We start from the raw sequence: 18,347 nt of genomic DNA, 5'->3' as shown, positions 1-18,347 counted from the left end.
TTCGGTTACTATTGAGCCGGGTCGCTCCTTACTTACAGTTCGTTACCACGAACTGTTTGATAAAAATAAAACAAAGTACAAGTGCCAGTAAAAGAGCAAAATTAACAAGGGTGGTAATAATGGAAAAAAACGTCTCTTATTGTCTTTTGGCAAATTTTAGCCTTTTTTTCTAAGGCCGATATAAAGCAAAGGTATGAAATAGAGACAAATAAAATAAATACAACTTCTATATATTTTGGTGTGAGGCTTAATTAGGCTAAAAATTATGCTGCGTAACCCTAGACAACGCTGATATGTTTTCGTTTGTTTATTTCTTCCTGACAAAAAATTGCTCCTATTTTTTTTATAGGTTTCCTATTCTGTTTTAGTATCCCCAAAAAACTGACATGGTAAACAGCAGCAGCTCTTAAAAAAATCACAAGGAGGTAAACAGCTTAAAAATTACAAAAAGGTGTATCATTATCGGGGTTAGAGAATAAGCTCGTAGCGTTTTGTTTTCTTTGTTTTACAACAATTTTTGTGCTGCTTGACGAAGTGTAAGTCTATAGTATTTATTCGATAGAACTCTTTCCGTTCTAAAAAAAAAAACAGTATTAGCTGATTTTCTGAGAAATTTAATTTAATTACTTTTTAGGCTTAGAAGCACAATATCCAGGAGGTGAAGACCAACATTTTTGGCACCTGCTTTTGGGCATTTTTCATTGCGGCTAAAAAGTTGTTGAAGTAGCCAGGGACATCTGCAACATATACGGAGAAATCTGTATATGAGAAATGCTGCACCCTTCTTAACACCCCACTCTTTACGCTAAACTTTAATAGTGGTGCGTAGAAAGCTTTTATGAATATGATACAGGTAGCTAATATGTAATTAGAAATATTTTGTTTACGAATGATCTTTTAATATGTTTGAACTGAGAATTTTTGTTTAAAGTGAATGCAGATCTACCGTTCTTATCTCTTTTTATCTCATTCTATTTAACCTTGGGCTTGATCAGTCGTTCTTAAAGCGAAGGGTACAAAAGGGTCAAACTTTCACGTGAAGATCTGGTGCCTTAAGGAGGGAACAACCTCCTCACATACTGATTAATTTCTGTTTTTTTTAAGTTTTAATGTCGCCACCTACTTTCATTTGAAAATAGCTTGTTTTTTATTTTATTTTGTTTTTAATGTCATACCAAGAGTCACCCTAAATATGAGGAGGACTACTTACTACTTACTTGTACTTTCAGCGGGACCAGGTGTTTTCGCCTCACCCGGCATCCGAACGAAGCTTCTGAATGAGGGTCTCCTATGATGGCCGGCCTTCTCCCAATTTTGACGAACTTTCATCATTGCTTATCCCATTTGTGGTCAAACATGCGGAAACCTCCAGCAGGCTCCAGATCTTGCCTCACGAGCAACCACAAGTTTTTAAATTGTCCTCCTTTTCTTCTACATATTATTGGAAAGGGCTCAACGAGACGTATCAGTTTAATGAGGCATTCGTGGGGGCGACGCAAAACCTGTCCAAGCCAGCGGAGCTTGATGACGCCTAAGATTCTGTCGATGTTGAAACAATGTCGGTGGATAGCTATTGAAACCATTCATAATACCATTCAGATGGTACGTGGGAATTTATTCAACCGTAAGCACCCCAGACTCATGGCAACCTGTGTGCGTTGGCATTCGACTGTGTCAGGCGTGTGACTCGGCAGAAGAAGAAACGGACTACCACGTTGAGGTGCAAAACTCGGGCTTCCTGTCAATGGTTAAGGATGGAGAAATTCAACCAATAACTGCAAGTGCATGACAGTCAGGAGGAGTCAAACAGCCTTTTCGAACCCATTTGAACCCTACCTAACCATCTCCAGAGGACGAATACCCTACGCTTTAAATCAGGTTTTAACTTTTATTTCAGGAAAAAGAGCTCATTTAGTGAATTTGATTTTTAAAATACCGTATAATGGCCTAAGATCTTCTCTTTAACAAGATGGTGCTGTCACCATACTTATGCTGCATGTTTATCCGTTATAGATAATTTTTTGGGGGCAACGGGAGATCAGCGTTTAAATCTGTAATCACTAAATATCTCTTCAGTTCATTTGAAGCACTTCACACAGAAAATTCGAAAAAAGTTGACCGCCCCCCTCTCTAAGACATCCATTGACTAATGCCCTAATAGACAATAAGTAACTATAAAACACTATATAGCGGTTATTTATATTGGATAGACAGTGAATGAGAAGCGGCCATGCTTATGGACCAGTATTTATGTTTAGGAACGAACGGTATACTCGACACCTCTAACCCTTTCAAGCCCTTATTCAGAACCCTTTCAATTGTTCTCAGAATTCTTGCTCAATAATATTCTAACCCTGTCCGTTAAAACGCGGCACTTGCCTCTGACGTGGCCTCTTTGTTACTTAAAAAGGGAACTAGTTCTTTAAATTTTAATTCGAATAACCTACGCTTTAATAACGTTTATAAAAACCTACGGCTGTAGCCTACACTATAGATGGTCACATGTGTTACCACCCTTCTCTGGAAAAATGATGAATTTCATATTATGTAGAGACCCACCTTAGAGTTTTCATGCATCTTGAATTACATTGCATTATTTCTGGCCAGAAGGTATCCCTTTTTGGGAGAGTTTAATTTCTTTTGTGAGAGAGATTTCACGTGCTAACAGTATCTGTATATACATTTTGTGATTAGAATCGACTTACTTGGTTATTTCTTTGTGATTGCTCCTACTTGCACCGATTCAGTCCTAATACTTAGGGTTCCAATAGAAAGACGTTCCAAACTTTATCTTCTTTTCTTTATCTCTTTTATGTTGCTAAATTTATCTGGCTTAATTCGAAAATACGATGGAGCCATACTTTCTTTCTTTTCATTTTCCTACGTTAATATCAGAAAATATTACTCATCCTTGTCATAGGCGTTGCGTTTGGAGAGTTGGGTGGATGCTCTCCCCCTTACCCTGTTTTTTTCAAGTATGACTAAATCTGCCTATTGAAGAAGATCTCAAGAAGTGTCTTAGCACATTTTCACTTATTTCTTCATCAAAACTTTCATAAAGTTCAGTAGAAAAAGTCAGTAGAAACTAAGAGCCATTCACTAATTACCCCCCTCTCCAAAAATTTAGTTAGTGATGCCTTTGATCGGATCAATTTTCTTTTTTTTTCTTCATCGACTAACTTCTTAGTTTATTACCAGTAATCATTAATTTTTTCCTTTACTTGGTTGTGTTCGATCGAAATTGTAGTAGATTATAAAAAAAAAGAAGAAAGAAATATCAACTAACCTATTTAGGAGTTTCGAATGTGACACTGATACGTAAACAAAGTAAAAATCTGCTACGTATTGACAATGATAAATGGATTTGTGCTATTACCTAAATATTTATCTGGGAAAATGGAAAGCTTCAAGATGAATGGCCTCTCTTTACCCATGAGAAATTGAGAGAAACTGAACAGGTGATATTATTTTACACAATTCTCTGGTATGGTACTGCTTGTTTATTAAATATGAGGATTCTGATCGAAAAAATTGTTCACTACTTTAATTTTGTCCCAAAAGCAAAACAGCTTGGCAATTTTATTTTGAAGGCATATGATTGATATTTCCTTGAAATTTCTCTGTGTTCTCTGAACACAGAGAACTCTGTGTTCTCTGAAATTTCTCTGTGTTTCTCTGTGTTTCTCTGTGTTCTCTGAAACCATTCGCTCTTTCTGTAGAAAAAGAGGTTTTTAATAAATTATTTTCTTAGAAAGTCTTCTCATTTTTTCATCGGCTAACGTTATTTCCGAACCATTTCCGCACTTATCACCATAAATATAAGAAATAGGGTGATTAAAATAGTTCAGAAAAGAATTTTTATATCATTATACATCAATGAAAATAAATCACGACGTAAGTGTGAAAAAGTAACTTTGTCACATTTTCTATAGAGAGTAGCAGACACAACAGCAGCACTAATGAGGGCAAACGCATGGATCAATTTAAACTCCCAATTTCGTTAACCAAACGTAAAATCACAATTTTTTGAATAATGAAATATGCTCATGAATTTTTATCTCTGCCCGGACAGATCATGGTTGCAGTGGCAACTGCAACCTAGTAAATAGCGAACCACAGCCCAAAGTAACCAAAAGTTAAAAAACTTGCTTGGAAAAAAACTACCTAGTGTTAAAAATTGCCACCTGACATTAATTCAGGAATGATAACTCTTATTTCGGTTCGTGTTAAAAGTAAAAGTTTATTGTGAAAATAATTTTATGGTGATTTCGAAAATAAAATCAGAAACCCCTCGAAAATGGTGTCTGATCAAAATGAAAAGTCCACCATTGGAATCAGCACGGTCAAAGACCGTGAAATTACACGGTCTTTACTAGTTTAAGGAAATTACAGCCACCTCCCTTAATAACAAGGAAAACGATTTTTTGCATGGGTAGAACTGATCTGTCTCCCTTTTTTTCTAGCAAGGCTAGGGGGTGATCATGACCTCATAGAGAGATATTTAATAGCTCATTCGAACAGAAACTGAATTTTCTAGGGACCTTTTTAAGTTACCAAAAATATTGGAGGGCAAATAGCCCCCCTCCCGAAAGACCCCCTACCCCCAAAGTTATTCAATCACAATTTTGTGATAGCCATTTCGTTCAATTTAATTCAAAAGTCAAACATAGTTGGTTTTGGTGATCATAATACCCTACATAGTCCCTGGGGAAAGGGATTCACAGTGTATCGGTATCAGACGTACAGTATTGATATCACGCGTATCGGTTTTGGCATATCGTTATTGGGCACATTGGTGTCGCATGCATCTAAACAGATTTTTAGTAGCTCATATATAAGATATTCCTCATATCTACGTCCTTCCTATAAATTCAACAATCAGCAAGTTCAAAATGGCACTAAAACAGCACTTTTGGTGCCATGTCTCAAGTGGAAAAGCTGGTGCTAGTGGGCTACCAGTACTTTTTAGAGGGACGTTTAATGGCTCATTCGAAAGCTATTGCTCGTATCTACATGACGTTTATCAATTCTACCATCCATAAGTGTAATGTAGCACTAAAACAATACTTTTGATGTCACTTCTTAATTAGATTAAATAAAAAAAAACAAGTTTTTTAAACTGAAAGTAAGGAGCGACATTAAAACTTAAAACGAACAGAAATTATTCCGTATATGAAGGGGGCTGTCCCCTCCTCAACGCCTCGCTCTTTACGCTAAAGTTTTTTATTGTTTTAAAAAATAAAGTTGTGAGACAGAGTCAAACTTTAGCGTAAAGAGCGAGGCGTTGAGGAGGGGACAGCCCCTTTCATATACGGAATAATTCCGTAAATAATTACGGAATAATTTTAAGTTTTAATGTCGCTCCTTACTTTCAGTTTAAAAAACTTGTTTTTTTTATTTAATTTCTGATCGTTTTTTAGTTAATGCAGCTTTTATTTGCATAAAAATTTTACTTTTCTTTTGCTAAATGGATGTCTTTACAAATTAACTTACGTAACTAACTTCTATATTCGTATATTTTTCTTCTGGCAAAAAATACAAAGTTGCAGATTTTTGCAGATATGAGCTTGAAACCTATGTAATAGGGTTTTCTGATACGCTGAATCTGACGGTGTGATTTTCATTAAAATTCTTTCACTTGTAGGGGATGTTTCCCCCTCTTTAAAAAATCGAGTAAATTTTCTCAGGCTCGTAGCCTTTGATGAGTAATACTAAACTTAATAAAATTTATATATTTAGGATCAGCATTATAAACACATTCTTTTGATACATTTATTGACATCAAAATTTCGTTTTTAAAAGTTTCGATTACTATTGAGCCGTATCGCTTGTTTTTTTATTGTTTTTTTTTATTACGTATATGTTATTACGTATATGAAGGGGTTCTCCCCTTAGTCAATACCACGCTCTTTACGTTAAAAGTTAAAAAAAATTTAATTCACAAACCCCTGAATCACAAAGGCCGTTTAATTAGAATAGATAGCTCTTTTGAAAGCACTAAAAAAAAAAAAACTGTAGCGTAAAGAGCGAGGTATTGACTTGGGTGAGAACCCCTTCACATACGTTATAATTTCTATTCGTTTTAAGTTCTAATGTTGCTTCTTACATTTCAGTTGAAAAAACTTGTTTTTTTTTATTTAACTTCTGATCGTTTCTTAAATAATGCTTGGAAATCCGGCGCCCCCTTCATAGAAATGTCCCTTACCCCAAAGAAACATCCTCCACGGAAATATTCTCCAGAGTAATCCCCTCCTCTAGCCCCCCCCTCCAGAAAAAATCCTTCCTGAAAATGGTTGTATACTTCCCAATAACCAATAAATAATGCTGACAAGTCCGGCGCCCCCTTCATGTCAATTTCACTTCCCCCATGAAAACTTCCTTCATGGAAAGATCCGTCCCGATTGCCCCCGCCCCGCTCCGTCCCCCACATACCAGAAAAAATCTACTCTGAAAAAGTCTGTATACTTCCCAATAACCAATACTATATGTTAACATTGAGTAAAGTTCATAACTTTCAGCCCTCTCCCTGGGGACTTTGGGGGATCAAGTCATCCTAAAACACATTTTTATCATATTTTCGACCATTCTGAACAAAATGGCTATCTCAAAATTTCGATTGGGTGAATTTGGGAAAAACCTGAGTGTTGAAGGGGTTCTAGTTGCACTCCATGTTTTTTTTCAATTAAAAAGAGCACTAGAATTTTTAATTTCCGTTCGAATAAGCCCTCTTATTATCTTCAAGGACCGCTGGTTCGATACAATCACCCCTGAGGAAAAAAACAAACAAAAAAACAAATAAACACGCATCCGTGATCTTTCTTCTGGCGAAAAATACAAAATTCCACATTTTTGTTGATAAGAACTCGAAACCTCCACAGTAGGGTTTCCTGATAATCTGAATTTAATGGTGTGATTTTCTTTAAGTTTCTGGGGCTTTTAGTGTGTATTTTCCCCTTTTTTCGAAAAACAGCTAAATTTTCTTAGGCGCGTAACTTTTGGTGGGTAGGTCTCAACTTGGTGAAAATTATATATTTGAAATCAGCATTGAAATCTGATTCTTTTGATGTATCTATTGGTATCAAAACCGTTTTCTAGAGTTTCGGTCGCTCCTTACTTACAGTTCGTTACCACGAACTGTTTGAAAAGCTTAGAAGTATAAAGCGAAATCATCATTGTAATAATTAAGGTTCAAAACCCGTAACTAGAACACTTCTCGTATGTTCCTCCTCCAAGCCACTTAAGCTACACAATTAAGGTGAAATCGCTAATATATCCAATTTCTTTGTTAGAAGCGTGGTTCTGTTGGTATAGCTGTCGACTTTGAAATAGAGTGTCTTCTGTTCGAATCCTGATTGAGTGTTTTTTTTTTTGTTTTTTTCAATTATGGTTTTCTCCGTTCTATACGATAATTTTCAGATTATTTCACTGTTTTTGTAAATGTGATGCGCTCATTTTTTAAAGCTTGTCCCAAGATGAATTTAGTTAAGTATTTTGATTCAAAAAGGGAATAGAGGTTATCCAGTTCATGGTTTGCAACGACATTCTGAGTAGATCTCTAAATCCACACCCCAACGAGTGACGTAGATTTGTCAAAGTTTTGTGGGGGGGGGGTTAAATTTGGAATCAATTTTCCCAGATCAAGTGAAAATTACAGAGAAAACTGAAAAACTAGCCGTATAGTAATAAAAAAGGTAAAGATATACTAAAGAAAACTGACCTGTTTCATGGATGCTTGAATTATGCAAGCTTATCTTAGTTTTGACAACATTTGTCTTTCTTCTTCATTTTGGATTATTATTACTTCAGACAATTTACCAACAGTCTTTGCCTTAGCTGCCCTTATTGGTCTAGTTTTACAAGATGGTCCAGGTTTTAGATTTGTTAATTGTTCAGGTGATGTGACAAAAACTTCTTTCTTTTTCAACGAATTATCATTAATAAACCTTGAAAATTTTCGTTTTTTTGGCCGTGTCTTATTTGATAGTCCAGGTTGCTGATTTTCACCCATTGCGAATTTAAATTGTTCGGGCTGTTTTCTTGGTCTTATCAAGTTTTATAGTTCAGGTGGTTCCAGAGAATCCTCATTTGTATTCTCATCACTATCAGTCTCAATTTTGACACGTTTTGGTTCTTGCTATCGCTTATCTTCTAACCCAGCTTTTTTTCATTTTGGATTTCTCGCTATCACTTATCTCCCAACCCCATTTTTTTCTTCATTATGGATTTACGGTACTTCAGACAATTAGTCGATGCCCTTTGCTTTAGCTGCCTTTATTGGTCTAGTCTTACATGATAGTCCCGGTTGTAGATTTGTTAATTGTTCAGGTGGTGGGGCATAAACTTTCTTTTTTTGCAACGAATTATCATTTATAACACTTATAATTTTTTTTTTGGGGGGTTTTGTCTCATTTGATGGTCTAGGTTGTTTATTTTTACCCATTGTGAATTTAATGATAATACCCTTTAAGTTCGAGGCTTATTGCACATCGTTGTTAAAAATCGGACTAGCTTCAATAATCAAACATCTTTGAACGGGCTGCAGTATGAAAAGATATTAAATTGCTTAAAGAGCAAAAAACTGGCAAATCGAAAAAACTGGCAATTGTAAAAATATTTGTATATATTTTATCAAGGGATTACAACAATTCATAAACCTTAAAAATATCTGTGAAAAGACCACAATATGAAAAGACAGCAAAATTGTCTCAAATTGCCTGCGGTTTGAAGACAAGCAACAATAAGAATCCATATATAGAAGCTTCCTGCGGGCCGAGTGCTGGGCTCCCAGTACTATATATATATATATATAATATATATATATATATATATATATATATATATATATATATATATATATATATATATATATATATATATATATATATATATATATATATATATATATATATATATATATATATATATATATATATATATATATATATATATATATATATATATATATATATATATATATATATATATATATATATATATATATATATATATATATATATATATATATATATATATATATATATATATATATATATATATATATATATATATATATATATATATATATATATATATATATATATATATATATATATATATATATAATAGTAGTGCTCAGCGGTATGATTAATGAACAGAAGAGAACTGTCTATTATTTGCATTTCCAGATGAAAACAACCGAAAAGTAGCCTTCTATACCCTATGGTAGGAAACTCAACGTAGACTTTTCAAAGTCCACATTGATATTTGTATTGCAAGAGGGTTAAGCTAAGTGGGAGGTACTTATAGAACCCAAGGTTTCCCACGACATGCTGCCAAGTGGTATTATATTTGTCCCTAAACAAATTGCCAAAATTTGAATATTACGAAAATTATTTGTAAGCCCCATTTTTCTGAGTTGTTGAGTTGGAGGATTAATAACTGCATCTACACAAATTACATAGCCGCGCAAAATACTAATTACTGGGGGAAGGTCAGCGGATTCTTCATTAAGAAAAAACCTGAAACCTCAAGAAGTACGTTTAGTGTCCAAGATCGTCCCCATTTCAATGACAATATTCCATATAAATTCTGGAAATGGGGAGAAGGCTATAACCTAAATTCGCTTTATTTGGAAGATATAGCTGAACTAAGGGTTTAAACTGTGGATTGAGGGGGTGCCAGCTCCCACCTTATTGCGAAATTAGTTTGAGGGGAAAAACATATTAATTTAATTTCTTTACTTATGCTGAAGTGGGAAGGGTGTAAAAAGCCCCCTTGCATAAGATTTTTCAAAGAGCCACTCACAAAGGTACAAATGTAGTATTCGAAAACAAAAACTAATCTTAAAATGGAGACGTTTTGCGTAAACAGAATAAATCATAACAGAATATTTCTCCAGCGTATCAAGCTACTGTTTTAAATGGATATTAAAAATAAATGAAAAATACGGATAGCTTACAATTAAAAACAAACATAAGAAATTGTCTGGAAAAACCCTTTCGAAACACTAAAAAATTGACTACAATTCCATTTTTTCCAAGCTTTTTAAAGTAGAATCTTTTTAGGCGAATCTTGGGTTCACATCTACAGCCTTGCTGCGGACTTACTAAAAAGTTTGACACAAACTTTAGTTACAAGCGTATACCGTAGTCTTGGAGAATCCTATGCCTAAGTCTCCCGTTCATAAACAAATTACACAACACATGTATTCACAATCAAAAACAAATTTTTGAATATACGAATAGTTTCGATATTGAAATGTAATTGAATGACAAGCCTTAAAAGAAAATTCAATCTTCAGAATGAACTTTTTATAAGGAACATTTGCCTTGGAAAAGAAATTTGCTGCCCTCTTATCGAAAGAAAACAGTTCCAGGCAATTTTTTACTTTGTGATTTAAGAAGCGTAATTACATACAACGAATACACCCTTTCTTGGATTCTTTCCCAATTAGGTCAGACCATCAGTACTTAACACTTTTGTTCCACTTACCACTAATTGCCCAAGAGTCCTTACTTCCGAACCAAGAGTTCAAATTACCTAGATTAGACTATTACTTCACTTGAAACACTGAAGCAAAAAGGGAAAATCCGTGTTTTCTTAGTGTTTTAAGATCATATATGATACTCCCTTAAATTTAGCAGAACATAGCTAAAATGAAAACTGATTGTCAAGATAGAAAAAAAAATACTATAAAAGCGGAAACCCCACAAAACATTATAAAATATTATTCAATTTCCATAGTAGACAGTGATTATGAACTGGATTGGTAAAGCGAATTTCTTGAATTTCAAAAATGATATATACGTAAATGATAATATACACTTACCTGATTGCCCTACATCAAGCAAAACCATTCAATAGCAACCAAAGTAGCCATAGAAATTCCAAGGGCAGTTCAAGTCATAATTAAAAAGTACGAATATCAAATAAAATAAAAATATGGCACCCGTTACAGTTAGTATAAATTAACTACTGTATAGTACTCTTGTTGAAAATACCAATTAATTATAAGCAGAACCCACAGATAAACAACAACATATTTTCAAAAAAAATCGTCAGGGAAATATCTCTGGCCTATTTTTCTCAAAATTGGGGCTTGGACCTCTTCTTGTTTTCTCTCAGGAGAAATTGATCCTATAGACACCTTGGTGCAGTCTGTCAGGAAAGAGTTAGTGCATACGCACGAAGGAATCTATTATCAGTTAACTAATATATGTTAGTCCAATGTATAAACAAGCGCATACAATTGTGCATAGAAATGCAAAAATTGAAACTTGGAAACATGAATAAGGGCGAATCAATTACTGACTAATTTTACTTGATGAACTAAGTTTCAGTCATGCAATGCGTAATTTGGGTCACATTATTATCTTACCTTATAAGTAATCTATACAGGCCGTGCAGCCTTTGCAGGGATCAGTGTCGTATATATGTTGTGAGTTTCTTTGTCATTTATCTTAACTTACACTTCCACCCATTCGCTAATCTTAAAACGATCATGCAATGTTATACAACGGGTACCTGGATGCGATTATGGTTCCATTGAGGTTTTGTAGTCAGAGTGACCAGGTTACCGGATTTTCAAAAGAGAGTACTTGTAAATTTTGTGTTTTTTTATGTTATTCCGGGAGCCTGAATGCACGCAATTATTTCTCATTATAGAGTTTGCATACAGTTAGTACATTTCAATGAAAGATGGCGAAGTATGATTGTACTTTAGTAGGGCGACTCCTCCGCTTTGCCCTTCCTTAGAACCTTCCTAATGCAACGAGTCTGATTTTTTAATTATCAAGGGATGAAAGACTTGATGGAAGTGATGAAGTGATGGAAGTGATTATTTTTGAATTATCAACAAAGTAAAGTGATGAAAGACTTAGTGGAAGTGATGAAAGACTTGAGGGCCATGACTGGTTCTAGTAAAGTCAAGACAAATAGGTAAAGCTTTTTTACTTTTTCAGATTTGTATGAAGAATGATTAATTTCTTTATATAATGATAAGACTTTATTACGGCGTAAACCACAATCCCTGTCAGTTCCCAAAGTAAAAATGAAATTATAAGAAAACAACTAGATAACACACAATAAAAGTAAATAATAACAAAGTAAACACACGAGACAACCTAGTACAAATTGATGCACAAACGAATCATACAATTATCCAAATATTATTTCAATGAATACAACACATCATACTATAATCAATAGAACAAAGACGAGATAAATCTTATTCAGCTTATTTTTTCCACTGTGGTTATGTCAATAACTTTAGAAGTGGCAAAATATGCTGACTTATCATCTTTAGTTGGTTTAGTATTTTATCTCTAAAGCTGCAGTAACAATAGCCGGCGAAGAAATGAAAACAAATGCAAATTATTTTTGTTCTTTATTTATGGTGAAGAAACTCTCCAAACTTTTGTTTGTGCTGCAGAAAGGGCAAAAAGTTTCGGAAAGGTCCCAAGAAATCTCAAGAAAATTTCAGTCACATACCTTCAAAAATAAAATCACTGAATTCTTTTGCTTTGGCTCCCCAAAGAAAATTATTTCAAGGGACCATAAGGTATAATTCATAGCACTAATTCATAGGCCTAATTCATAGCACTAAAATCAGAGTATAGAATTAAGACTGACGATGAACAGTGTGTTTTCATCACTTGCGTTGTATCACAGTGTGTTTTCATCAAACTACAATTATGAAATTAGCAATGTTCGATTAAAACTTTATGTCTTATCATCATAATCACAGCATTAAGTGTAACACCCTTATTTTATACGTAAACATTAAAAAGAAAAAGAAATCAAGAACTTCTATCAATCAGAATTGGTGACACACGTAACCCTAATTTCAGCAATGTGCGCTCAATGATGAATAAGTTTCGTAAAGCTCTTTTTGTGAGCGGGAGGCTTTGAAAAGTTGTATTGAGGAGAATACGAAAAGGATTGAAGAAAAAGATCTGTGCCAAGATTTTTCGACTGGTTCGATTTTTGCAAATAGCTGCACACTTTTGGTCTTCTTTAGGCCTACAATATTTGGAATTTTCAGAAAACAAACAAAAATCGCGATTATTTTTCCATCGATAATTGTGACAATAATATTGCTCGGGTATTAAAGTCAAACATAAACATCAGCTTTCGACATCATCAATCGCAATCACTTGTATCTATCTTTTGTATTTTCTAAACTCTAACAATATTTGTTTCAACGAAATTTTAGTATTGTAGCTCCATATTAAAATACATAAAATATAATAGTTAACGTTTTAAAGTTTGAACTTCTTGAAGACATTCCCAGAAAACAGCCAAAAAGGTATTGTGACCGTGGTAATATTAGTGAAGTGATTGATACAATCCTTTTCCCTTTACTCTTCACCCAGATTCTGGCGAAAACTGCAAAATTCCACATTTATGTAGATAGGAGCTTGAAACCTCTACAGTAAGGTTATCTGATACGCTGAATCAGATGGTGTTATTTTCTTTAAGATTCTATGACTTTTAAAGGGTGTTTTCCCTTTTTTTGAAAATAAAGTACATTTTCTCAGGCTCGTATCTTTTGATGAATATGAGTAAACTTGATGAAACTTATATATTTTAAATCAACATAAAAATTCGATTCTTTTGATGCATCTATTGATATTAAAATTTGTTTTTTTAGAGTTTCGGCTACTGTTGAGACGAGTCGCTCTTACTATACAGTTCGTTACCACGAACTGTTTGATAGACCAAGTATATTAAAAGCATTTTAAAGCAATAATTTATTTGACATATTTACTGTTATTTTTCTTTCGTTCCTTAAAATTCCAGCTACTATTACACATGCCGCTCCTAACTTTTCGTACACTCCTTTTAATGGTATGATATACGTCAGAAGTTTCGTCAGCCAGAATCACAGTTTATATAATTATCCAGTATGATCTTTCCCTATCTCTCCCATTATAAAAACCCGGACCGAGGTGCGAGTGCTCCAGAGAACGTTTTTGCAGATATAAACATAAGCGGCATTAGATCTTTTCACGGGTAGACAAAGAATAATCACCTACGGAACAAGTACTGACAAAACCACTTGGTCGGCTCAACCAATAAGTGGACAGTAAGTGCAGAAATAAGTGGGAGGAGCTTTTTGTTCCCACCGAGAATGAAGAGCCAGAAATCATCTGCGGTAAACTTACTAGACAATTATATAAACTGTGGCCAGAATATACTGTTAGTACTTCAAGCTCATTCAGCTGTGATTATCTTGCCACTAAACAGAATAAACGCTATTTCCAGATATGAAGCTATTTCCATGGAGAGAAAGCTTGAATCCATCTTGTAAAGAATTTCTAATATTTTCTACATTACATGTTAGTTATTACTTTTTTTTAGTACAGTCAAACTTATAAGTACCTATGTGGCCCTCTGCCCTCTAAAAACTAATATACTCTGTGATAAACAATAGCTGTGCATGCATAATTATAAAAGACTATTACGTATTAACTTAAAGCTTCGACATTAGAGAACTGCCTTTAAATTTATGGCTATAACAAATTCAATTAAATAAAAAAACTATTAGGAAATGAATTTAACTCTTTTACTTCACTCTAATCTGCTCTACGTTTTTAGCAAGAACTGTAAATACCTTGAGATAATTTGAATTAATGTTTTCCTTAATCTGTTTTTAAAAAAAAGTTAGGTTGGAGCGTTTTTCAAGAGTTTATGGTTCATTTATTTTTGTGTCAAGTCTTAAGTTCTCCTTTGTTAATTAATTTGGTATGAAAATTGGATTGTTTCCTTAAAATGAATGGGTGAGTTTTAAAGCAGAAGTCACGAATGAAGAAATCTTAATAAAAGAAAAGTGTCTGACACCAAAATAATCAGTACTAAGCTCTGAATTTAATATGAATTTCAAAATTGTGGAACTTGTACTTGAGACAATGAGTTTCATGAAAAAAATAACATATTAACGTGACTAAACTCGTTCAATGGCACATTAGTACATAAAACAGTAAAATAGAATATAAGTATCCACGAAATTCCAGCTCTTTAGAATCTCAATGAAGAGTCTGCAGCCACGTTTTTACCGATTTTAAATGTTCGGTAATTTGGCTAATCCTAATGTTGAGGCGATCCAAGCAAAATTCATGAGCAGAGGGATAGTAATGATATCAAGCTAAACTTTTTCAGTCAATTACGCTAGATATAGTCTAAAATATAAACCACATTTACATTTCTGATGGACGTTTTCCTGATAGAAGAAAAGAACAAAGTTGACACTTGAAACGAAGAAATATTTTTATTTTGCAATCTATGTCACATATATATCTGTAAAACTAGTTCTAACAAATTTACTTATGATGTTTCCGGCAATCATAGAATTCTGAAAAACTAGCACTTTACTGAAAATTGAGCTTCCTAGAGTCAAATTGAAGTTGTATACTCAAAACCATTGATTTCATGGCTGGTGGAAAACGATTGAGACCCATATTAATTAGTTTTTTATTTTCTGCAGGCTACTTGAGGACTTTCCTACTTCTAACCAAACGTTTCGTTGTATCAGTTTTGCGCTTTCATCAAGGCGCTTCAGAATTCTACTTCAGAATTATGTGAATACAGGGAAATGTCAGGAGTCACTAAAATTTGAACTCTTTTCTGCCAATATTTGCAGCATAAATTGTGAAATAGTAATTTTTATTCGTTTTAAGTTTCAACTTCATTCTTTTTTCAAGCAGAAAACCTTTTTTAGATTAATTCTCGACAGATCTGACGACAGTTTAACAGTCGATTTTTATTTTAAAACGTAAAACCTCTACCAATACAGATGTCTTAAAATTTGAGAATGGCAAGTATATGGAGAAGTAAACTGTTCAAGTACAAAGTTGTAACGTTGAATTTCTTGTATGCTACTTTGAAATATGTAAAAAACTTAGTATATCTCTTTGAGCAAAAAAAAGCTTTCAGCTTGATATAACTGTAACCCCGAAGTGATACAGCCGAATCTCCTGTGTTGTGCTTGTGAACCATGTTTCTGTTTTTTAACGTAGTTTTTATGCTTGTTGGAAGCCTATCACATGCACCAGAATGTACTGACTGATTCGTTTTAATGGTTTTATTAATGACGAGAAATTTAGTTTTTTGGTTCGTAAAATTTAACTTCAAGTTGAAGCTAAGAAATGCAAATTTTCTTTTTGTGATACGGATTATTTTCGTGCGTAGCTGTAGGGACTTGACGACATATCTATTATTGTCGATTAGTGTACAATTTAGCAGCCTTTTCAGAGCATGCCGTTAGGATATTGTGTGTTGCATGCAAGATTGTGAGCTGTCTTTGACTGTTTTGTACCTTTTAAACTGAAATATGTTTGAAAACAGATATAATTGTATTATTGTGGATTAATAATAAATATGGTGGCCATTAATCGAAGCATAATTATTATTGAACTAGCAAATTTAAAAAAAACATTAATGTTGCCCACTCTTAGTGCAAAAAATTGCCTCTATGTTCTACGAATAAGGACCAGCGCGTAAGTACGCTACTATAGACTAAATTTTGTATTCAGGTACTGAACAAAACATACTTCCAAATTTTGAATAACCCCTATCTTCTATCTTCTAAACTTTTAAGTTTATCAAAATACTTTTGTTATTAAAGCGTGTATTTCCACCAGTTAAAGCATAAAGAAGGTCTTCACTAACTTGAGATAAATTGGTCGGTAGTAACCCAAAGGCCATTAGACTAGCGAAAGAATCTGAGAAACTATCGAAGTTGAGTGTTTAGTTGTTTGGCTTTTAAATATTGGCAAGGACTTTAAAAGCTTTTTCCCTATGAAAATTTCACTTTTCTGTAGAAAGAATTTTGAAAAATACCCAGAAAAAATTTTGTCAGGCTAAGTCATGGATGTCACAAAGTCAAGTCAAAATTAAAAAGCAGAAAATTAATGAGCATGACACAATTGTTTAAATTGGCAAGTTAACAAAGGACAAATTACTGGAATCAAATCTAGTAAGAGCTCAAAAATCAGCAAGAGCAATAAAAGACGTTCTCAATGGTCGATGTGAGTTGGGTAATTTTTTTATTTCACACAAATACTGTTACACAAATAGTAATTGTTTAGGGGTATCCTATTTTTCAATGAAAAGCAAAGCATAGCACTGAAATGGGCTGTATTTAACAGCGGAAGGTTAGGCACTTCCAGAACAATACTAAATAGGTGGACTGATTGACTTATCTCAGGTATTTCTTTGATTTGCTATTTCTAGGTCAATTTTGTTGGCTTTAATTACACTAAAACTTCCAAAAATTAATTTCTAGTTTACCAAGACGCAGTTGTGATGAGTAGGCCTTGTGAGTGAACTCTGATCTATATACGCATTTACGCACAAAATTTATTTTTGGAGATAGCATTGTAGGGGCCATAATTTCAGAAAAAAAGGCATAAAGACTGTAGCAACTGCGGCAAAATCACTATAGCTTTGAGATTTTAGGTAGAGAGAGGCAGGGTCCAGGGGGTCCTTGCTCCACATGTACTTAGAACCACAGGTAAATAAAAAGGGGGGAAACATCGAAAAAACAAAATTATTTTATTGTAAATGATACTGCATTTAAGAGTAATGAGTAGTATTTTTTCAATTCAAAATTGCTTACATTTTTTATGTGATAACCCTCACTAGGACTACTTAAAACGAAAATGTGGACTTATTAGGGCGTCTTTCCCAAGTCATATTAAAATATCTTCTTTTTTATTATTGTAGAATCTATTGAGCTTAAATTTTGAAGAACAAGTATGAAATAAGGAGATTTTTTGGCAATACTTTTTCCTCTGTGTTTGACACTTTTACCCGTGAATAAGAAAGTTTTCACTCGCTGCTATTTTATTTGTCTTGCATTGTTCAGAACCCTTTTCATTTAAATAATCTGTTTAAGATTTTCGAAAGTTTGCCTCGAAGCAAATGGATTAGAAGTGCTGAAGCTGACGCCATCAGAGACGTGACATCCAGTAAATAGACTTCCTTTTAAAATAGTAAGGAACGATAAATCTTACCTGACCTGCATGATGCCAAGTAATAAAAGATGGCGGTTCTGAGGACTGAGGGGCTAAACAGGTTAAATTTATGTCACTTCCGACTTTGATAAATAGCTCTGGAGGACCAATCTTGGCTTTTGCAACTGAAAAGTAAATGCATGATTTATCTGAGGGTCTGAAAATCACTGGTATTTGGTTGTCAAATTATGCGTAAACTATATTCGATATTTTTAATTTTGCAAAAAAAAAACAAGAAAAAAAAATGAAAAACAGTGTACAATATAAAGTAAATTATAGTTTCGGCTGGAGAAAGACACATTCGCATTGTGCTGAGAGTGCAACAACAACAAT

The 18,347-nt window shown here is 33.7% G+C and overlaps 1 protein-coding gene across 1 annotated transcript in view; it reads right to left on the bottom strand.

The window, feature by feature from the left end:
* Positions 1-18,347, bottom strand: part of LOC148951953 (zwei Ig domain protein zig-8-like) — a 247,860-nt gene that overhangs the window by 92,982 nt on the left and 136,531 nt on the right. The window contains exon 4 of the mRNA XM_089088770.1: positions 18,015-18,139. Within this exon, the coding sequence (XP_088944896.1) occupies positions 18,015-18,139 (125 nt within the window). The remainder of the gene's footprint in view (positions 1-18,014; positions 18,140-18,347) is intronic.

This window comes from Artemia sp. Qi Xiang Cuo, chromosome 5 (genome assembly GCF_049724085.1).
Source record: "Artemia sp. Qi Xiang Cuo chromosome 5, ASM4972408v1, whole genome shotgun sequence".
Lineage (NCBI taxonomy): Eukaryota > Metazoa > Arthropoda > Branchiopoda > Anostraca > Artemiidae > Artemia > Artemia sp. Qi Xiang Cuo.
This window is presented reverse-complemented; position numbering and strand designations above follow the sequence as displayed.